At 35.2% G+C, this 22956-nt stretch overlaps 1 protein-coding gene across 4 annotated transcripts in view; it reads left to right on the plus strand.

Moving 5' to 3' along the window:
• The window catches only part of DACH1 (dachshund family transcription factor 1), a 261421-nt gene that overhangs the window by 143395 nt on the left and 95070 nt on the right, over positions 1 to 22956 (plus strand). For 2 of the 4 annotated variants that reach the window (XM_031057069.1, XM_031057070.1), the window contains exons 4-6: positions 988 to 1160; positions 14271 to 14406; positions 16668 to 16802. In XM_031057069.1, coding sequence (XP_030912929.1) covers positions 988 to 1160; positions 14271 to 14406; positions 16668 to 16802 — 444 coding nt within the window. Of the gene's footprint in view, positions 1 to 292; positions 449 to 987; positions 1161 to 14270; positions 14407 to 16664; positions 16803 to 22956 lie in introns of all 4 variants that reach the window. The other 2 variants (XM_031057067.1, XM_031057068.1) reach the window with 2 other exon arrangements.

The raw sequence follows: 22956 nt of genomic DNA on the forward strand, positions 1-22956 counted from the left end.
ATATTTTTGTTAGACATTTTGCAGGCAAAAATATTCTCTCACATATTAAAAAGTGCCATATATAGTTTTATTTTCTAAGTGCTACCTCTTAATTTAAAAAAGTTATTCTTTTTCAGAGGGTGGGAAAAAATCCCTAACCTAAATTCCTTCCCCCAACCCACATATTAAAAAGAAAATAAAAAACAAATTTCCACCTGCAAAAAAGGTTGGAATGCTGGCCTTGCTTCCAAATTCAGAAATTGAAAATTTGGAGTCTTCATTCATCCAAATAATATATATTCATTCCCCACAGGCAGCAGTGATGGTTCTTGGGATAAAGAAAAACTTCAGTCTCCCCCCACCCAAGGATCACAGGCCTCTGTTAACCACCCCAACTTGCCTGGACAGCATAATGTTCCAGTTAGCCATCCTCTCAACCCTCTTCAACAGAACCACCTTCTGCCAAATGGTACGGGTTGACATCTTTCAGCACTAACATCAGCAATCTTCTAGTTCCTGTCTCTTTTTTTTGGTGTTTATAAATAGGCAATGAAAAAAATCAAGGATGTGCGGAATACTGGAATACTTCCCTTAGAGTATTAAGCAGGGGAAGTGGAGACAGTAAAGAACAAATACATATGCAATAAAATTGATACTTAAAATAACTGCTGACTTGTGCATCGGTGGCATAATGAAGCATTGCTAAGGCACCTTACAGCAGATATCAAAAACTATAATAAATAGCCATGGCTTAGCAATGATATCACACATTACACAGATATAAACAAACTAGGAGGTCTAATAGCCTCTCCTTGTGACTAGAAACCCTCCTTGGTTGCTAGTGATTCACCCCTGCATCTCTCAGAAGAGAACTGACATAGAGCTGCTTTTTCCTGCAATGTGAACCATCTTGTCACCTGTCACTTGAATGTTGTCCATCAGGAGAAAAAGAAGACAGTGCTTAAGAAAAGATGCATAAACCTATTTCCCTGTTTTTCCCCCCAACAGGGTTGGAACTTCCTTTTATGATGATGCCCCACCCGCTGATTCCCGTGAGCCTACCTCCAGCCTCTGTCACGATGGCAATGAGCCAGATGAACCACCTCAGCACCATCGCCAACATGGCAGCAGCAGCACAAGTGCAGAGCCCTCCCTCCCGAGTGGAGACATCTGTTATCAAGGTAACTCTAGAACAGACCAAAATGAACCCAACCAAACCAAAAGACATCAAATCGTAGCCCACTCCCAACCACCATAAATATTGTAAAGGTGTATTGTAGAGGTGTCAAATGTTCTAAGGTAAGTCATACTGTCAGTAAATACAGGAAAACTAAGAGTGGTGACTCCGAGAGCACAACAGGCTGTGGCCAGTGGCCACTGTTGGCATCTCAGTTCCTCTCCTTCACTCTAAATCAGTATAAAAGCAACGCTCAAATTGAAGCATTTTCATACACACCTTTGTCTTTTTCTCGTATTTTATAGTCTACACTCTAATATAGATATCATGGAAAAAATTACTCTTAAATTAGAAGAGATTTTTCTTCCAATTTTAAAACCTAAACATTTGAACTGAAATGCTCTAAGTTATTTGAAGAAGGCTGAAAGGTTTGATACTTTACCTGTGCAGAAACTAAATTTTCCAAATCCCAGAACAAATTAGAATGAAATAGCACAGAACAGTCCCAGTAATCTGCAGGTCAGAAGTGTAGTATTATAGGGATATCTCAAAAATATCTGATATCTGAACTTGTCTACCTGTTTTAGGTTTTGCTTATGGCCTTTAATTAAATTAATCTGGTTATAGGGGCATTTACCAGAGGCATGGAGTTTTTTCTTCCTTTTACTGAAGGTGATCTGTTTTCATTTTAAAGCATTTCATTTTAAAAGAATGAAGTTACCATTAGGTAATTATGACTTGATCTTTATTCAGATATCTATGTTTTGCCTCTTATCCTTCTTTAGGTCTAACAAATGAGAAAGTACACAAACTTTTGTTCTTTTATCTAATGTGTCTTAGAAATAGACACGCAAAAGCAAGTTTGTGTAGTTTTTCAGGGCTATGTTGGAAATCAGTCCATTCATGCAATTTCTTTGACAAAAATTAGGTAAACTTAGAATCTCTTGGACCTTCAAATCAGACATTATAAAAGTTTTGAAGTTCATTATGATTTAAGTAGAGTGAAGAGGTCTGACTTTGACTTTATTAAGACATTCAACATACTGGTGCACCTTTCTTCTTTAACCTAACAAGCACAGAACTGCGAAGAACTGTTCAGTTAAAAGTCAGCAAATCTATGTTTTTATTGATCTAGAAAAATATAATCTGATAGCCTAATTTAGTCACCTATACCTCCAAATCTAGGGTCTCCTTTGGAGGCCTTCAGTGGCATCCCTTTCTCACCTTTGTTGACAAGAGCAGCTAAGATACTGGTTTGAAAAGAATTGCTTATTTAGGTGGTATGCCAACAAGACTAGATCCCCACCCTGGTTTCCATCTTGCCCCTGTGTTGGGGATATAAGTACTCTGATGCTAACTAACTGATTGCATGGTGATTTTTGCAACTCTATTTTCCTATTTTTACTGATTGGTATTTAGTAAGAGTTACATGATACTAATATTTTCTGGAACACACATGGTGCTTTATTTCATTCTAAATGTATTCTCTTAATTGGAACAGTGGCCACCAGTCCTACTGGGGTATCTAAAAAATGAGGATGAGATGGAGCACATATTAAATGATACCTGACATATGAATTACTGTGCCAACAAAACTTTGTTTTCACTATTTTCATGCTATTTTCCCTCCTTTCATTTTCTATGAGCTGTTTTATTTCATATGTAAGAGTATAAAATTTGACCTTCATGAGCATTGGTAACCTTGTTTCTAAACTTTAACAAGCTGACTTCTAGCTTGTAAAGCTGATTTACAAGTTAGTTGTAGCTATTAAAGCTGCTTAAGTTACCATGGCCTACATATAAATATGTGTATGGGAGCATATTGCATTGTGACCACTACCTTTGTCTCCAGTTACCAGTCAGGTACATTTGAGTACAACATATCTCATAGGCCGTGTAAAATGGTTTCCTTTTGTGGAAAGCAGGTCCTGCTCTGTTGACAGATCTAACCTCATTATGGGAACATTGCTGGACCCAGGAAGCACTTAACTGAGAAGTACTTTTGGCTCATGTGATCTAAACTTGTCTAGTAGGTTAAAAACTATTGGACTCTGAAAGGACATACTGTCATCATATAATTGTGTATATTATTATAACAGTGGGCAGTCCCATACCAGAAAATTTTCCTTATCCTGGGGTTTGTTTACTTCTTAACAAGTCCATTTTTGTAACTCATCTGTTTCCTTTAGCAGAGATAGATTCCTTATAATCTAGGTGAAGACCTTGAAAGTACCTAGCAATTTAGGCTCTCTGAAACATTCCAACAGCATGTTATAACTGGAAAATCATAATTTCTTTCCAAAAGTTTGCTTATTTGAGCATTTGTTTGTATTAATAATCTACAGTATGTATCAATGTCATTTTTGAAAATTCAGCTCTCATATCCATGCTAATTAAATATTCATTGTAGCTGCCAACTTTTGCATAACTCCTGGCACAACATCCTGTGCAAGCTATTTGACAAACCAGGTTTCATGTTCCCATCTGGTTTGCACATAACTGTAATATAAAAATATGTGGATTTCAATGAAATGGTTTTAAATTACCAAATTAGCCTAAGTTCTCTTTAGAAAAGTGTGCACATATGAGGTGAAATACAGATTTCTTCTGAAGTTTGCACTAGTAAATTAAGGATTTTGGGTCGTTTATGCAAAACATGACATTACCTAAGTGCTGTCATGACTTCTTCAAGGCCTGTAAGTTGTTGCTCACAATTAATTTCTACTACAGGTGAATCCATAAACACAAGTTTTTACTTGTCACTCAGAACTTACTTCTAAATGTAAGATCTTGCTGCACATAGTTATTTCAACAGTACCATAAGGGCTAAGGAACATACTGTTTCCCACTCATTCCTTCAGCCCCATTGTGTTACAACATATGTCTAGGTTTATATTCTCTGTTATTATCTATTGCAGAGGAACATGGTCATGTGGATAGAGGTACCACAGATAAGTAATTATGTTCCTATTTTCTAATACTGAACAGGATTGAAACATAAACCTCACAAACTTAAAAGCATGAGGTCATTATTAGGTGATTTTCTTCCATGAGGATGGACAAAATGTCACTGGCAATTTACCTGTTCTTCTCTATGCATAGTCAGAGGCTGTGATTTTAATGTCCACTGAGTTTTATGCACTGAGTAGTTGAGGAGGCAACTGTAATCAGCATACTTCTTGAACCTTGTGCTGGCAGTGTAATGTTTATGAATAATAACTTATACTACAATCAAAATAAATATCTTCAAGAATAAATGTAAGTGAGAAGGTCAAACCTCCTTTTTCTTTATTTTTACAGGAATGGATAAATAGTGCAGTTGCTCTCTTTCATGAAACTGTTTGTTATTAGAATTATAGCTTCCAGTTTTTTATTGCTATTATTTTCAGACATCTTGGTTTTGTTTTCATATGGTTTTACTCATTTTTAACCCTAATTTTACTGAAGTGTTTTCTCCTTAGTGTCAATGTTTCCACAAATTGAAAAGTTTTTGAATCACTCGTCTCAGAGTTTGTAGTTGTAACCTGAAACAACAGCATAGATTTGAAATTAGAGTACAGCATGTTTGCCAGTGTAAAGTCTGCTTGAAAGTTAGAAGGCCTGTGAGAAATTTGGACTCTGAAAAGTAAATCAATAGTAACCATATCTAATTAAGTAACAAAGAACAAAATTAAGTCTTAGAAAATCAAAGTCTTCAGATTATGAGCAACCAGGTTCATTGGATAGGATTGCCTTTGTGAACAGTGCCACAGTAGATGACTTGCTGACCTTTCCTTCCAATTCACCGACTTCACAGCTAGTGCTGTTATCTTTAAACTCACAAAGCTTCAAATGCCTTTCTATTACTGGGCAATATTTCATTTCTTCATGATAAGGTGTTGGAATAAAGCTGAGATCATGTACTAACTAAACATTTTATCCTGCTGCATTCAGGAGATGAGACAAAGACAAAATTACAAGGGAAACCTTACAAAGCAACACCTTAGATTTGGCAGTGAACTCTGAGCCCTAAAATCTTCAGAATTATATTTCAGAAGAGTGTTGTGCCCTTTCGAACATGAGATGAGCATTAGATGTCGTTTTGTAATGGAATGTTTAGATATATGAGTTGGATGAATAAGAGGAGAGCAACAACAAGCAGGGACAGCAGATTGTGACAACAATGAATTGCAGTGAGTGTGACAGCTGTGACCTGGCGATGCTTTAGACGTGAAGTGGCTTTCATCACCTGCCCATGGTTTCAAAGGCTCTGCTTGTTAGCAGTTTCACTACATCAATTTTTTTTCACTCAGCAGAAAGATATATGAAAATATAAAGGACATACCTTATAATGATAGCAACTTGAAATTACATCGTAAAAGTTAGAACAGAGCAGCAGCATGCCAGAATCAAAAATTGCAATTTATCCATATGTGACTAATACTTATAGAAAGAATTAAGAATAAAGCAGAAGAAACCAATATGTTCAGCTGAAAAAGTGGAGACAGCAGTGGCACGGTAGTTTTCACTGTGTAATGGATATATCAGACTAAACTTTGCTAATTCCCTCACATCTATCATAGCACTGGTTGTGTTACACTATTTTTTACCTTTTTTAAAATCTATCTATAGATATAGATATAAATCTATCTATAGATATATTTTATAGATAGATATATTCCTGTGATCCAATAGCAGAAATTTACTGTTAACTTTTTTAACAAAAGTAGCTGCTGACTGATTTTATTTTTTAGAACAACTTTGTTTATAGGACTATTCTGACATAAAATTTAATTTTGGAATTCATTCACTTTTTCATTTTTCATTGTCAATATGTGTGTTCCTGTTGGTGTAATTTAATGTTCCTATCTTTTTTTTGCCTATAATAGATAGGTCAGTTGGTCAGAGCCTGGTGCTAATAACACCCAGGTCATGGATTCAATCCCCATATGGGCTGTTCACTCAAGACCTGGACCTGATGGTCCTTCTGGGACCCTTCCAACTCAGACTCATGTGTTTCTGTGATTTTTTCCCAAAAAGTCCAAATAATAGCCAAAGAGAAGAAATATGTCACTGCCATACAGAAATGGCTGAACAGAGTACATTTTAATGTCTCGTGTCAGACTGGTGGTGAGCAAGTCCAGAGAGCATACCTGAAAGGAAGCAGACTCTGAGAGGAAAAAGGGCAAGTTCACTTCACTGATCTGAATCTTCAATCCTGTGTTGAAGGCAAAAGTTTTCTATGGACACTTCTGTGTCTTACACGAAAAGCATTATACAGGCAGTGGCAGCATTCCTGTGAAGCTGGATATGCTGTACGCCTTTTACAGGCAGGGAATGAGAACAAAATTGATTGTGTTCCAAATTGGCAGAAAAACCCTTTTTGTATGCCTAACCTGAAAAACACCTGACTTTTCAGATAACCTACTATTTTTAGAAACATTAGTGCATTGTGCATTCAAAATAGAAATTTTGACATTACTTTAAAGTGCTTTTCTTGAATGTGTAAAAGTGCAAGAGGGAAGCTACTTTAATTTCCTCTTTATCTGATACATGAAGTATGATCAAGTTTTCTTCTTTCTGTAAGGAGAAATTTGATTTGGAGCATTTAAATAATAAAATGTAATTGGTCTACAATAAATATTTTAGAATAAAAATAGGATTATCAGCTCCTAAAACAACTGCTTTTACATGTTAAGAAACCAAACATGAAAATTAGAATATACCTATAAATTTTTAAGTATAATTTAAATCAAATAACACTTTATTTTATCCTAGCTGCAGAGAATATGATATCTAATTTATAGGAACTTGAACATAGCAGAGAAGATCTCTGCATTAGAATAACTTGTGTATATGCACATTTCTTTTTTTTTTTTCATTTAGAATGAGTAGATCTTAGGTCAAAGTATAGTTGACCTTCTTTGTTATGGCTTAACCATCTTTATATTAGAGGACACTGTGTTCCACCTCATTAATTAATTCTATCTATATGATTAATATTATTTGTTTTAGCTTTTAATACACTTTTTATATAATGACCTTAGATGATGCTAACTAAATATGGTAGGCTGTAACTTGGAATCATGGGGGTTTTTTGTAATAATAAAGGATCCTATGGTTCTTTTATCATGTGTGTTTCTGAGGTGCAGTTTGAAGCTAATAGCAGCCATATGCTCGTATGAATTAACTTGTGGCATGTAAAATATGTATTTACACATGACACATAGAAAGTGGTACAAACTTTATGTCAGGAAATTTGCATATTCACATGTGTAACAGGGAGCTATGTACGTAGTGTGAGATTGACTTGATGCAAAATGGCCACGGGGTCAGGTACAAGGGATGAGATTCATATAGGGCTAATACATGTGTGGTTTGGATTTACTTTGAAGGGTGAATTCCTAGTGATGTTTCTTAAGCTTACCTTGCAAGTAAGGCTAGATTTTCAGAAGAGGAGAAAAAAACCTTTAAAAATCAGAAAGTGTGTCCAACTTGCCAATAAGGAGTTACTAATTTAATTGGAACAGACTTTCTTGCATGTCTATATATTTGCATATTGCATGGGGCTTTTTGAATACCTTAGAAGGATATTTTGTTTGTTAGAAGAGATATTCATTGTGAAGGTAAAACCAAGCTCTTTCTTCTATTGATAGGGATCAACTTTGTTTGCTTGCTTGTTTTTAATCTCTGTAATGGCCCTATCCATTGACACACATTTCCTGGCTAGGTCATTGTGCATTATGTACTGCTCATGATTTCCAAGGATTAGATCTCTTGCTGTGGAAGTACTGTTAAAGGATTACTTGGAAGTCTCCTATTTGGCTTCTTGTCAGTTAACTGCTGCTGTAATAATACATGTAGAAAACAGGACACTAAAAATCAAGGCAATTCAGTCTTCTTTTCAGTTGATCTCTTTCTTCATTTTATGCTTTCGGTTGTCAGTGTTCTTGTGATGGGAACAGCAAAGTAGGTACAATGAAAAATTGCAGAAGTAAAAAGTATAATGGAAATCAAATTAACTTCAATTGGTCCAAAAGATAAATAAGTTCAAGGTGTTCACAGAGAGAGAATACATCTCATGTAAACATCATGGATTCTTTTCTTCATAAAAAGGACATCCAAGATTTGAAATAACAGTGCAGTTAATGACAATACAAAATATTAGAACTCCTGAATTTTGATTGGGATTAGAAGTGGATCTGTAAGAACAAAGTGAGGAAGATGTCATGTGCATCTGTGAAGTTAGTGAGATATTTAGCAAGCCAGATAATATGCAGATAAGGAAATAGAAATAAAATTTTATAGCATTCAGTCAGTTTGATAACACACATATAGAAGTGACTGAGAAAGTTAGGAAATAACTATTAGTCCAGTTAATTTTGCAATTCCTGAGTCTAAATATTCATTTAGAGCATCATAGTGTCTTGACTAAAGTGGAATGAAAAACTGTAAAAATAAAATATTCTGTTCGCAGAAACTACAAAAGATATCAAGTAACTAATTTCTTACACTTATTCAGCTAAAGCAATGTCAAATTAAATGTGACATTTTACAAGAAAGTTATTCCTGGAATACATCTCACACAAGTTCAAAATAAGTCAGTAAGGAGCTGAAGAAAGAAATCTGTGTTTTGATCACTTCTAAAAGCGATTTTAATAACTCTACCACCAAAAAGGCTTGGAAGACAGGTGTCTTCCCACAAAGGTTGGAAATAATATAAGCTACTCCTTGTTACAACCCACCCCAAAAGGTAAGGGCAACGCAGGTTCTTATTGATAGGTTCCTTGGGGCAGATTAGAGCAAAACCACACTGAATGTCAAATGAAACAACACAAATCCGTGTTCTTAAATACACACTTGGAGGGTTTATTTTAGAACAGTTTGGTTGCAATGGGGGAGCACATGTGTAGCCATTTAGGCTATTATTATATGTAGTAATATAGCAATATAAAACCATAAAAATTATACTTTAAAAATTTGAAAGGAATAGGAAGATATCACCACCCATGGACCTCACAACAAGACTTGACTGTTGCAATTTCAATATCTGTTGGCTGAAGTGTTTGTGGCTGTCTTGATCTGTCAGGAATAGGAAAAGCTTACAAAACACCGAAATTCCACAGTTCTATATGGTTAGGTTCAGGTGGGAATGCCCAGGTTCCTCTCCTGAGGTAGGGAGTTTCAGACTGAATGGTATAAGGCTGTGGATCACAGGACACTTCCTGAGTCTTTCATGATCCATCATACCTCTGGGGATGTCACAGCTGCCTCTCCTGTCAGCACAGTTGAGTCAATTATGCCCATCAGAAGGCGTGAGCACCTTCAGACTTTGTGTGAATGTCCCAGTACTTTCCCAGAGGTGAGTTTTCATGCCTGAGCCATTATGAAAAAGGCAGAGACATGATAAAAAGCACTAGCCCAATGGCAAATTGGCAAGATTTGCATCTTGCCAGGCTCCTTCCTTATCTTTTTCAACACCCAGCTGTAGCCTCTGGTAGTGAGTGTGTGCTGTCTGCACCTGGGTGGTCAAGTGGGCCACTGGGTCATTAACCAGTCTAGTCTCTCACACTCCTAATTAAAATATGCTGCTGCTGCTGCTTCTTCTTCTTCTTCTTCTTCTTCTTCTTCTTCTTCTTCTTCTTATTATTATTATTATTATTATTATTATTATTATTATTATCACAACTGTATAAAACAGTTTGTGTCATTTATACTTTGCCTAGCATGCAGTTAGCCTGTCCAGGGACACTGTGGTTTCCCCATACCTGGCAGTGTTCAAGGCCAGGCTGAATGGGGCTCTGAGAAACCTGCTCTAGTGGACAGTGTACCTGCCTCTGACATGTGGGTTGAAACTATATGGCCTTTAAACATCTCTTCCAACGTAAAAAATTCCAAAAGTTACCTAAACTATGAAAACTATGACCTCGAAAATAAATTACTTTATCCTCTGCATTTCAATGACTTAAAGCACAAACATCCTTGAAGGAGTTTATTCAATACTGAAGAGCAGCAAGACAACTGAATAGTTAAAAAAATTATATACCTTTAGAGCAAGACTTCATTGTGTGTCTAGAGCTCATTCCAGGACTAAAATTAAAGGATAACTAAACCCAAGAGATGAGTCTTATGGCAAAGTAAACTAGAGCATAGTAAAAGGCCAAGACTAAATACCTGTCGGAGCGAAATAGCCAGATGAAGACTGTGCATGCAAATCTGATTTGGTTATTGCAAGAACGTGTATTCAAACTTTGTCAGAAAGTGATCAACGATTTTGTTGTTAAGGAACAAGAAGGGCAAAGAATAAAAAATATTTGTAGGAAAACTGAGGTGGTGACAACCTAGAAGATACCACTTATTTTTCTGTCCTCTTAGGAGCACAAGTATCATTCCTACATGTATTACCTGAAATGTCTTCAATAGTGATACAACAGCTAAACTTCATCAGCTTTGTGTCTTGATATATTTTGAGGAAGGCTTTTGGTAATGAAGCAATTTTCAAACAGTGAAAACATGCTGCTGAAGCAGAAATAAAATAGGCAAAAAAAGAAATTAATATTTTGTAACTAACTTTGTAACTTCATATATGGACAAAGATATGTGATATAGGGAAGAAAGTATTTCTGGTCTTCTGAATAACATTACTGATGTATTAAGATAATTATTTTTTAAATGTTACTTAAAAAATTACTCTCAGAATAAGATTTTGCAGTATTTGCCTATTTGAGAAATCTAGAAAAAAAGCTGATAAATGCATAAAAACTCTCCTGCTTTACTTGAAGAGACCAAGACACTGTGATTTTGTGAATGATATGTAATATTCTGGAACAAACCTGGGGTGATTTCAATTCTAGAGATAACCTCAATCTCATGTGTTAAAATCTCTGATACTGAAATCTTTTACCTGTTTTTTTACAGCAAAAAATAGAATACCCAGTGTCATAGGAACAAGCCTGTTATTTATGAAATGGACTTGATATTGAGGATGTGTAACTTGCCACTGGAATAAAAGTACAAGAAAGGGTGTTAGAGTTCCTTAGAGTGAAAATTTCTTTGTGGTAGGAACATATTTGGAGGAGGCAAATGCGAGATTCTTAAATGCTTAGGATTCATGATTTGTATCAAGTTGTGAAGGACACCAAGATAAGGAATGCTTCAAATTTGGCCCCTAAGAGCTTGTTGTTCACTGCTTAGTAAAGCCTCTGATACCTGGCTGAGAGTCTTAACAATCCTGAAACGCTGGTCAAGCATATGCTAAATTCCTGCATATTACCTGAATTGTTAACACTACTTTTTACCTGTGACTATCTGTAGAAGGAAATAGGGAAGCAAAAAATGGAGGGAAAAAAATAGTGAGAGAGGGTTATACACCAGATCCTCCAGAAATATCTGCCTCATTGGAGTCGAGTTTTAGGAAAGTAGGTAAGTTTTAGGAAAAATATTGGGCAGTGGACAGAATCCTAGGTGATATCTGTTGCCAGGATTGTAAGTTAATAAGTTCTATTTCTTTGCTGTTTCATGTAGAGTAACTTGCAGGAAAGTGGCACGCTGTAGAAGTGACAAAATGGCTCTGATCTGCCTTATTGAATGAACACAATTTTGAACAGTTCCTTTTTTGAAAAATTTAAAATGGAGTCTAAAGTTAATATTTTGCCACAAACCAAATTAATCTTTTCTACACAAAATCTCTGTTAAGGAAGACATATTGATATTCCAGCACCATTAGTTTATTACTATGACTTTTTTACAACTAGAGAGTATTTCAATTTATTATAAGTAGCATTGCCATTTATTATTTCAGTGAATTTGTTAAACACGAAAAATTGCTATAGACTAGATTGCTGATTGTAGAACTATGAAGCAAGGATATAAAACAATAGTTAAGGTACTAAATTGGTTTATTTTGCATTTCTGTGTAGTTCAATCCCATGGTTTATTGGAGTTAAAGGGTATTTTACAAATGAATTGATAAAGCCAAGATATATAGTTTTCTCATGGATTTTGTCTATATCATATTATATGAGAATAAAACTCATTATCTGTTTTGTTTGTACAGTAATTATATTTCGTTGTCCTGTGCATTCCTTTTGCTCGCTCCATCTCATAATACGTGCTGTAAAAGCACACATAAATAAATAGGATAAACAAATTAAGCTGTTTAAATAAATTAATTTACTCTGCAGCTCTGTATTCAAATCTTATGTGCTCACTGGATTTCATTTTAATGAAACCCTTCTAAGAACAATACATTGTATGCCAGACAGTGAAATTATATTTTAAATGAATGATTAAATATACTGTGTTCTAATTTATATCAAATCTGTACACTGTGCATGCTTAAATCCTCCTAAATCTAAAGAAATAAATCTTCTACATTCTGAAAACATCTGCATTATAATCCTCCTCTTGAATACCCAGTTCATGGACATAAACACAATCAAAGTCATAATAAGCCTAGAGCTATGATGCAGTTAAGCTATCCTCATCAATGTTTTTGACTTAAAAACCTAAGACTGTTAAAGTGGAATCCACTTAAATGTCTTGCAACATTGCTCTAAAAAATCTCCTCCCACTCCATCAGTATGCCCATTGAATCCATTTGCAATCTAAATCTCAAGTTCAGCAGATATTGTTTTATGAAACTGAACTTGAACAAATCTATTGATTACTATAGTTGAGGATGTTGCAAAATTTCTTGGGAATGCATTCAAAGAAATAAATATTTATCTAGTGACTGTGCATGATAAAATAATGACTGCTTAAAAAGAACTTTTCTAAGTGAGGAAAGTACTGCTTTTTTTAAGAAAATACATTTCCAACAGCAAGAGTTTTTCTCTGTTATTAAACATGTACTAATTGCATTATTTCATTACCAAAAGCTTTTAGTGAGTTGAATGTGTGCAGTTGTTTGTTGATTGGTGGTTTGGGCTCATTGTTTTTTTCATTATAAGTCAAGTTTTCAGTTATCAAAAAGAGAAAAAACAAGCAAAAAAACCTGTTAGTTTAATATCTTCAATCCTTCCAACAGATTTCCCCTATAGGATTTATTTATTTTTATCACTATTTTTCCAGAACAGCCTCACTCTCACATACTTTAGCAAGGAGTCTTGCAAACTTTCAGCAGTAAAAAGGAAACTGCAGGGAAAGACAGCGAATTTTCTAGAAAGAACTATTCTGCACTCATCTCCCTTTGAGTTTGTGTCAAACTTCTGGGTAAATATCAGATATATCTGTCTGCTGCATACTAACAATTCTCACATAGCAGATATGCAATTCAAATCATCACAGTCCTTACATTCTGGTTCTCAAAACCAGAGAGCTTCTTGAAGTGCATCATAGCTCCTCTTGGCTGCCCTGCCAGGCCTTTCCCTGAATAGAAAAATATGAATGGTGGTTTTCCCCATTTTGAAGTGATATGGCCACATTCATCCAAAAAGTGTGATTCATTCCAGGTTTGTGTTCCGTAGTAAAAATAGACATTTGGACTTATATTAGTCATGTGACATATGGGTACTATAAGGAGGTTATAGTTTCTTTATGATCCATAACAGTTCCGTAAGATCTCGTTGCTCAAGAAGCCTCCTTGAAATTAAAATGTGAGGTAAAAGTCAACATGAGATAAAACAACAGTACCTGGTCTTTATTTATTTACAGAAATACATAATTCCTCATCCCATGAGGCTAACATCTGTAAGCCAAAATGTATGCTTCCAATTCAATTGCATGATGATACGAGTAAAAAAATTAAACAAACAAACAAACCACCAAAAACCCCAGAAAAAACCAAACCAAAACAAAACCCAAAACAAACAAAAAAGCCAAACCAAAACAACAACAACAACAGCAAAACAACAACAACAAAGGTGAACAAACCACTTATTTTTTAAGTAGTCCAAAAGACATTTAAAAGCCTAATAGGATGAGCAGGGCTCACATTGCATGCTGAAATGTAAGGTCTAGTGTCCTAAAGTTGCCAAGTTTCCTTTGAGAATGCTCTGCAAATCCTGGAAACATCAACGGGGGTATGAATAGGTTGTAATTTAGGAGGGAGATTCAGTTTACGGAAGTGATGTTTGGAAACAGAGGCTTGGTTTAACGTTGTCATTTTTTCCCAATGACTTTTTGTGTGGTCTAGGAACGTGTTCCAGACAGCCCTTCTCCTGCTCCTTCTCTTGAGGAGGGCCGAAGACCTGGCAGCCATCCATCCTCTCATCGAAGCAGCAGCGTGTCCAGTTCTCCCGCACGGACCGAGAGCTCTTCAGACAGAATCCGTAGGTCTCATTCTTCTCCTCCTCACCACTTTAAAACTGCTGAGGTGCAGCTTGTTTTTCTGGTCACAGTGCCCTCGCCTTAACTAGATCTCATATATCTCATGTTCAGAAGTTCAGCTGCAATAACTATCTCCCAACATTATGTTCCCCAGTTTGCAGTACTGTAATATCTGATGCTACATTAACAGGTACTGATATAAACTGCCATCATGTCATATTAAACATAAAGATATGAGCAGTGAAATACAGAATTGCAGGCGGGAGGCAATTTGCTAGATTAGTTTCAGAACTATACATATAGTGTAAACATTTTTAAAAGAAATTGAATTTTATTTAATGTGGTTACTCGGTTTTGATTTCTATATTGAATCTGACTTCATAAGCAATATTTTATGTTGTAGAATTGCTTGGTAAAGAGAATTGGGTTAAATAAATTAAAAAATGTTCATACTTTATAAATTTTTTAAATAATTTTTTTTTTAATGGTGAGAAATATGTTAGAAAGAATATCACCTCATAGCTCACAGGGGACAGAGTGAAATTAAACTGTGGTGTCCCAGAATGATACCATTCTTATCAAAGTTCCATATACAGGATGTAAATTACATGGCAAAGACTCTGAATTCTGTGATATTCCAGCGCAGCAAAGGAAATTAAGGTTTTAAATGCATACTATTTTATGGATATGTACTTAAATTCATGTTACACTTGTCCATTCCCTTTAATACTGCTCTGTTGCTGGTTTTTGTGTGTTTAAATAGTCTTTCCACCGTGGAATTTGTCAGTGGGTGAAACTGGAGGGTTTGGCACACATGTAGAAGGCCATGAAATAGCTGTATGAAATAGGTGGCCATATTGATTAGATGCAACATGTGTCCTTTAGGCTGCTCCTTTTCAGGCTCTCCCTATACTCAGGAAGCTGACTCTTCATTGACCTTCAGATGAGAGATCTTTCATTAATGTGTGATGAAAAATGGCTTACCAAAGAAAAGAAATGAGGCCTGACTATGACAAGCTGAAAATTCTGTTTTCTTATCACTTGGACAATTCAGAGAGCAGATTAAATTGGCATCCCATATACTGTGACCTGTCTATTTCCCCAGGCTTGACCCACAAGCCTTTCATTACATTTTCTTTCCATTGTCCAGTTGAGGAGGGGGAGTGATGGAGTGGCTTTGGTGGGCACGTGGTGTCCAGCAGGATCAACCCACTGCAGACTTCATATGTGAAGATCTGAAAAAACCCCTCACAAATGTGGAATTAAATTTTTTTCTTAATTGATTGAATAGTATATTTGTTTACAACTGATGAAGCTCTTTTCCGTTGTTCTCTTAAAAAAACCCCGAAACAACATAACATCAGGAATCGCCAAAATCTAAATTGAGACATATTTATTGTTTTTGCTAAGGAATTGCTCTTCTTTTTAACAAAAAAGAAAATTGTACTGTTCAGCTTACTCTATAGTTTACAGAGAAGAGTGGGACCTTTGCACAATTTTTCTTCCATGTAAACATAGCAGAGTTCTTAAGTAGTGGATCACGTCAATAACTTATTTATTTATATGATAATTATTTTCTGTCCTATCTGATTTGTTAACATCACACCTGATTCTTAAGTACATATTTTGTAGTGCCAGCCAGAAAAAGATGGCTACTACAGGAATATGGGTTCCATATTAAAAAAAAATTACTAAAAATGGCATAAACATCTTGAGAAGACAAATTTTTTTCCAGAATAAAAGCATAGAAATATAAACTACCTAATATGAGTTTCTGAAATGTGTTTGAGACTCATGAGGGTCTCTGAAAGCTGTGGGACAGGGCTTTTCCACCTGTCTGATGAGCAAATAAGCACTTCTACTGTTGCACAGAATATATGGAAAAACTGTGTTTATCACCTGAAAGGTCACAATGCTTCATTTAAGGAAGTTATTAGGGACTGCATATTGGGAATGTTGGTACTCAAGCATTTTTGTACAATGAACTAAAAATTTAACAATTCTTATTAAATAAACAAGAACATATTTGCAAATCTCTAACTTTATCCAAAGTTACTGAACTTTCTTTTTAAAATTAATTGTTTTAAAGAAGAAGTGATAGGAAGAAACTTTTCCTCTCTGTGGATCCTGATAGCACTAATTAAGTAACTTTGTGATTGTTAGGATTCTTGTATAATTAAGAGGAAGACTATGTAAAATAAGTAAAAAAGAGTATTGTTAGTGTGACAGCTGATTTCTTTCTGCCTGTGCTTGTGTCTAGCAGCTGTCCATCAGAACGGGCTCTCTATGAACCAAATGCTGATGGGTTTGTCACCTAATGTCCTGCCTGGACCGAAGGAGGGAGATCTGGCTGGTCATGATGTGGGACATGAGACAAAAAGAATACACATTGAGAAAGGTAACATGAATATTCTAATTCTACTGCTTCAGTGTAAGACAAGTGTTGTCTTGGTAGCTAAATATTACTGTAATTGTGATTTTTAATTTCTTAATTGAGATTTTTGTTTTGCTGATTTGTTTTTTTGGTTTTACAAATCAAATTGTAACAGGATAATAATTTTCGTTATTGTTCTATTTTGTCATCTCCAATATTAATGAATATATATATATATATATATATGATGGAGAAATTTCATAAATATTGCAAAGTAGGAAGAGGGAAAAACTGTTTTACATTATTATTGTCACTCTGACCCTTCTGCAGCACTGTTTAGTTATTTAAAGTTTCTGTCTCTGTCCAGTTGACTTTAATGACCTACTTCCCAGAGGGACTGAGTACCATGAAAATTAGTCCATGTGTGCAAAAATGAAAAAGGCTAATTCCAAGCCATTAAATTAGGGAATTGCATAAAATGAGGCTGGTATACATTATATAATGGGATTTAAATTTAATTGAGTATATGACCAAAGTGTTTGATCTAGGTGAATAGTCCACATGCACTTATGCTGATTATGACACCATTTCATCTCTGCTGGTATTCAAAGTCAAGTTCCTGTTCAGGGCTCTTACAGGGGATTTTGGTGGGGTGGTGTTGGAATTTTGAAAGGTGCATTTATGCAAATATGTTTTATTTGCTTAATATATATGAATTTTAAGTCTTATAGACTGGAAACATTTTTTTTTAAAGAGAGGCTTAAAAAGCAATGCATGCTTTAAAAAAAAATTCTTTAAGCTTATCAGAAAAGTCAGTTGTTTGAGCACAACAAGAGAAAAAGTAAAAGGTACAATAACCAAATGTTGAAACAGAGGTAGAGAAACTGCTGTAGCTATGAAGATTTCAGAATAAGACATTTTGTGGCATATTTTAATAGCTATAAGGTGATACCTCCTCTGTCTCGTGTTTGAACACTGAGATATGAAAAGGAATTCTGGACAATTCTGTTCTGGACAGGTGGCATTTTTAATAAGATTACCAGAAAAATTAATGGAAACAACATTTCTTTTATATAAACCATTTAGTTTGGTTCATTGCACACACAACCTGTTTTTGCTTACACTATGCCCTCACTCAGCCTCTGCAAATTGTATCCCTGCTGTGAAGTATGATGTGATCAAATAGGTTTGTTTTGAATTTCCATAAATGATTTTATTTCAGCCTTTGAAGTTACTTGTTTAACTGTAATCTGACTGGTAAGTTCTGCAAAGAGAAGTACCTATTAAGAACGCCAATACTTTTGCATGTCATTGAGTTTCTTAAAGGGTTTTTTAATTATGCTATCCCAAATGTGTTTTCCCAGTCTTTGCAAGATCTGTTCTCAGTAAAACTGCTGAGAATTCTCTTTATTCCTCAGTTCTGTTTAGGTCAAACCACCTTTTTTTTTCTTTTCTTTTTCTTTTTTTTTTTTTTTTTTTTTTTTTTTTTTTTTTTGTTCTTTTTCCCCTGCTTTGTTCCAGCCTACAGAATTAATGGTAAATATTCATGGGCTATCTAGATTGATAGGGGTTACTAAATTAAAAATTGTTTTCTGTCATGACTACATTTATCATGTCTCTCATATCAATCTTGTAGCTTTAGTACTAATCTAATCTGTATTAAAACAAGTGATTTGACTTACAGATATTTGTGGAGATAGTACTTATCTAGTTTTGTTGCTGTGAGCTTGCAATCAGGTTTTGAAACTGTTTTACCCCAGGAAATCACTCAGACTGTGACCATATTTAAAAATGCAAACACACATGCAGGTGGTGGTACTTTTGTTGTTAAAATGCCATCACCTTCATCAGCTGAGAAGGAACGGGAACGGGAAGGGAAGGGAAGGGAAGGCAAGGCAAGGCAAGGCAAGGCAAGGCAAGGCAAGGCAAGGCAAGGAGGAGAAAGAAAATGAAAGAAGAAATCAAAAGTTCTAAATAAGTATCATGAACCATTTAAAAATTAATGTGTTTTCTTCTAAGACTTTTGTTGGCAGAAATATACTAGGTGCAACTGAAATGTCTTTTAATAGAACCTGGGAGAACCTAGAAAATCCTTCCTAGTAAGGAAGGCCCTGTCTTTTCTCTTTTTGTCCTCTGTTCCATTAAAAAACAGGAAAAGATGAAAAATCTCTGAAGTTATCTGAGATCAGGGAGAGTTATTTACAGTCAACAGATAATTTGAAGGGGCAACAAAGTAATAACAGAGCTAACTGATCAGCATACCAAATCTTTTGTCAGAGGGGTGAACCATTTGTTTGACCTGATCTGTGAGCTGGATGTGGGAGAAAAATGCCATTTACCTGTTAGAAACAAAGTACAAATTATCTAATTTGACCAGTCCACACAATAAGGTGTAATGTATTTAGAAACAGTTCATTGGCATTGGCAAACTGAATAAGTCTTTAAACAATCATATGTATTTCTATTAAAAATCTAGCAAGAATTATTATTAATGACAAAAAATTAGGTTTTTTTATTAGAATGGTTAAAGCTACCAGTAAAGCACTTGTGTAGTTTTGTGGGGGTTTTGTTTTTGTTTGTTTGTTTGTTTTTATGGTTTTTTTGGGGTTTTTTTGGGTTTTTTTGGTTTTTTTTGTTTTCTTTTCTTTTCTTTTCTTTTTTTGTTGTTGTTTTTTAGTTTTTTGGGGGGTTGTTTGTTTTTTGTTTGTTTTTTTGTTTGGTTGTTTGGAGTTTTTAATTTGTTTGTTTGTCTGTATTTCGGGGTTTTTATTTTTATTTACCTTAGACTGCCTTCAAAATATATTTTCAGGTTCTGATGTGTGGAGCTCTGAGTGACCTTACCTTCCATTGGGTCAGGTTATTATTATGACACCAACCATCAAATAAGGATCTACAGATCTGTCTGTTAAAATTAGAAAGTACACGTCAGGCTCTGGATGGTTATTTGTTGCAGGAAAACTGGAAGAGTTTCTGTTGTCAATGTTAAAATTTTTATTGTTAAAATGAAACATGGGTGTTGGGGACATTTTCCAGCTGCTTAATCCAGGTGTGCAGCTTGGCTGCATCCTAGCTTCATGCTGGGTCAAGACCCAGTGTACAGGTCTGAAGTTCCACTCATTCCCTAAGTTCCATAAGAAGCATACTTAGGTTTGCTAAAGTTATGTTGTGGTCCAGTGAGGTTCCCAGTCTGGGCTAGGGAGCACAGCAGAGCACTTCTGCCTCACAGGTCCTACATAACTCAAGATATCATCTCTATCACAAGAGATCAATTACCCTAGATTTCCAAAGTTTTTTCCTTATTAGAAGACAGCAGCATTTCCAATTTTACTGAAAGCAGGCTGTAGAACGGCAAATGGTCCTGGGAAGAATGAGGTAAGTTCAAGTACACAATGTTAGCTCAAGTGCTTGACAGCCAAAACCAAGCATCTAATTTTGCAATCTATAAGTATGGACTCCTTGATGATGCTCATTTGGTTTTATTGAGTCAGATTTAACAAGAAGGGCTTATGTGAAGTATAGGATTCATATTAGAAAAGATAAATTCAGTTTTCTATGTTAAGAGAAGACTTTAAGTATTTTCAAGTTTCTGTGCCATGAAGAGTCTAGTCCCTCAGTTTTGGTGAGGTACATTTCATCACTTATCCTGTTAAGCTTACATATGACATCATGCAGACCTCTCAGTCTGAAGCTTTGAGAAGCAGATTTTTGGTATTTTTTATGGAGCTGAATACCCATTCAGCTCTTCAGTAATGTTATCTGTTAAGCATGGATAGGAAAGAGGAACTAGTGGAGAACATAAAAGACTGGACTGCTGAATCCTGATCCTCTTTATGCTCATTGATCTGAAGTGTTTCAAAAAAAGAGAGTTCAAAATAACCAATGGCTTAAAAGTCAAACACACTGTACTTGGAGTGGAGATGTGGAGCACATTTCCTGAGCAGTATCCTTAATTACTGTGCTTTTTGTAAAAGAGGGAAGTATATTTTAACATCATCCCTTTGCCCTTACGACCTGGACTCAGGTTGTTTTGGGTCTGCAAGGTGTAATTTATATCTCAGTCCGGCTGACAGTGTTTGTCTACTTAGTAGCTCCAGGTAGATGCATACAATTTTTTTGGGTGATGTTGGAGGCAGTGGCTGCTCATAGCACTCCCTAACTGGTACCTGCCTAGCAATACCTACTCTGTACTCTACAAAGGAATGTAAAACTCAGCTCACTTCAGCCCAAGATTCCCTTATGGGGGACAGCCACCGAAAAGTTTGTTGCTTTAGCACCAAATTTAGATGTTTAAGTGTTTTATTGGATCTGGCCTTAGGGCATCAGATTAGAATTTTCTGTCTCCATCAATTTGGGTTTTTTTTAGATAGACACCAACAGCAAATGAAGCCTGAATGTCATGCTTACATTTTCAATTGAATATGTTATTTGAGAAGTTATGGGAAGGACATTCTCTTGCTGAAATATGCATGCTGTTTTCTATGGCAAAATATAAAATAATCACCATGCTCAAAAACAAGTTAAAGTATTTTTTTCAGAAAAGCTTTAAATATGATATTAATGGAAATTCCACAAGTAATTTTCAGGTAATCAACAATAACTGCTTCTTGACAGCAGCAATTAAGGTATAATTTTATCAAATCCACATATGAAAAAGCCCCCAGGTTTGTCTTTCTTTTTATTTTATGTACCCCTGTAGAGACAACATCAGTCTTAGACCTTTGGCTAATATTTTATAGAAGAGAGTAATAAAATTTCAAAGTATCCTCAGTTAAAAATGGAAAATAATTTAAATACTCTGAAGTTGGACTTGGATTTTCCTCTTAGCATTCATGCATTAAAGAGGGAACTAATTATAAGTATGTCATCCTATATAGTTAGATATTCATTCTGTATCATCAGCAGTAAATGCTCTTAAAAGTCATGCACAATGTAAATATAACATGCTTATTCACCTTAACAAATATAGAAACACATATGAATATGTTTCTATAAATATGAAAGACTCAAAAGAAGTTTTAGCATCAACACAATTCTCTTCAACCTGAGCTGTTCTCTAACAGTCATCAAGCAAGTGATCCAGACCTTTGCTTAAATTCTGGTTTTGGTCTGTTACAATTTTAGTTAGTTTTCTGAGAAAGCCCTTTTTTAAGGAGAGTACTTACCCGTTGATATGCAGAGTAATTTTCATTGGTAGTTCTGCTGCCCAGCTGCTTGTGTAAACATATTTTATCTGTTCATTTTTGTATGGATGCATACTCACAGAGGGATATTTATACAAGGTATTTATTTGACTGAATATTGCATTGTAATGTAACAAGAAGGATATTATTATACTTTGATGGGTTTCTACATGCCTGTACATTTGCAGTTAACACATTTTAAGTCTACATTCTCAATTCACATCTTAAATCTTATCTATTAAATCTTAATAGATTAGTTTTTAAATCCTTAAGATACTGAGTTCATGCTTTCTATGTCACATAGGACTTCTCAAACCCCTAAAAGATAATAGTCAAATTTTTGACCTATGACAATAATACTATAAAGATCTGCTAAATTAAAGGTTTGATAAAGCCAGTACCACCAAGATAACCTTTATACACTTTGGTTGTTGGTGTATATTTTCACTCAGCCTGAGAGGCTCAGGAATTTTAAAAGTAAATTAAAAGCTATTACATTTAATGGATTATAAAGGTGAAAAGTAAAATCAGAAGTTCTTTCTTAATGGGTTGTTTTATGCTAAGTAGCTGGAAAACATCTATTTTTGTTACATAGAAAACATAGAAGCCTTTCATATTATTGAACAGGATTTGAATAGTATGTGTATGGAGGAAGGACTTCAAAGGTTGTACAAACTTCTGAAAGCTTTTTTTAAAGTGCAAATAATTGGATAAAATAATTTATATAGATCCTCATCAAGTCATCCTCCAATGACATACCTCTGCAGACTTGTTTGCTACTAGGAGCCTTTATTCTGCTCAGGTAGTGGTAGTTTTGGCATATTTTATGAGAGATTGCTGTGCAGTTTTCACTTGATGGATATGTGCACATCACTTCCAAAACATTCCCAGCTAACTGGGCTCAGTGCAGCCCAATTCCACATATGCAAAGTGCCTATTGTACATTTACAGTGACTCACATGAATCTTGGACATAACTGATTGTCTGAATAGGCTCAT

This window comes from Geospiza fortis, unplaced genomic scaffold (genome assembly GCF_000277835.1).
Source record: "Geospiza fortis unplaced genomic scaffold, GeoFor_1.0 scaffold45, whole genome shotgun sequence".
In the NCBI taxonomy this organism is placed as follows: Eukaryota; Metazoa; Chordata; class Aves; order Passeriformes; family Thraupidae; genus Geospiza; species Geospiza fortis.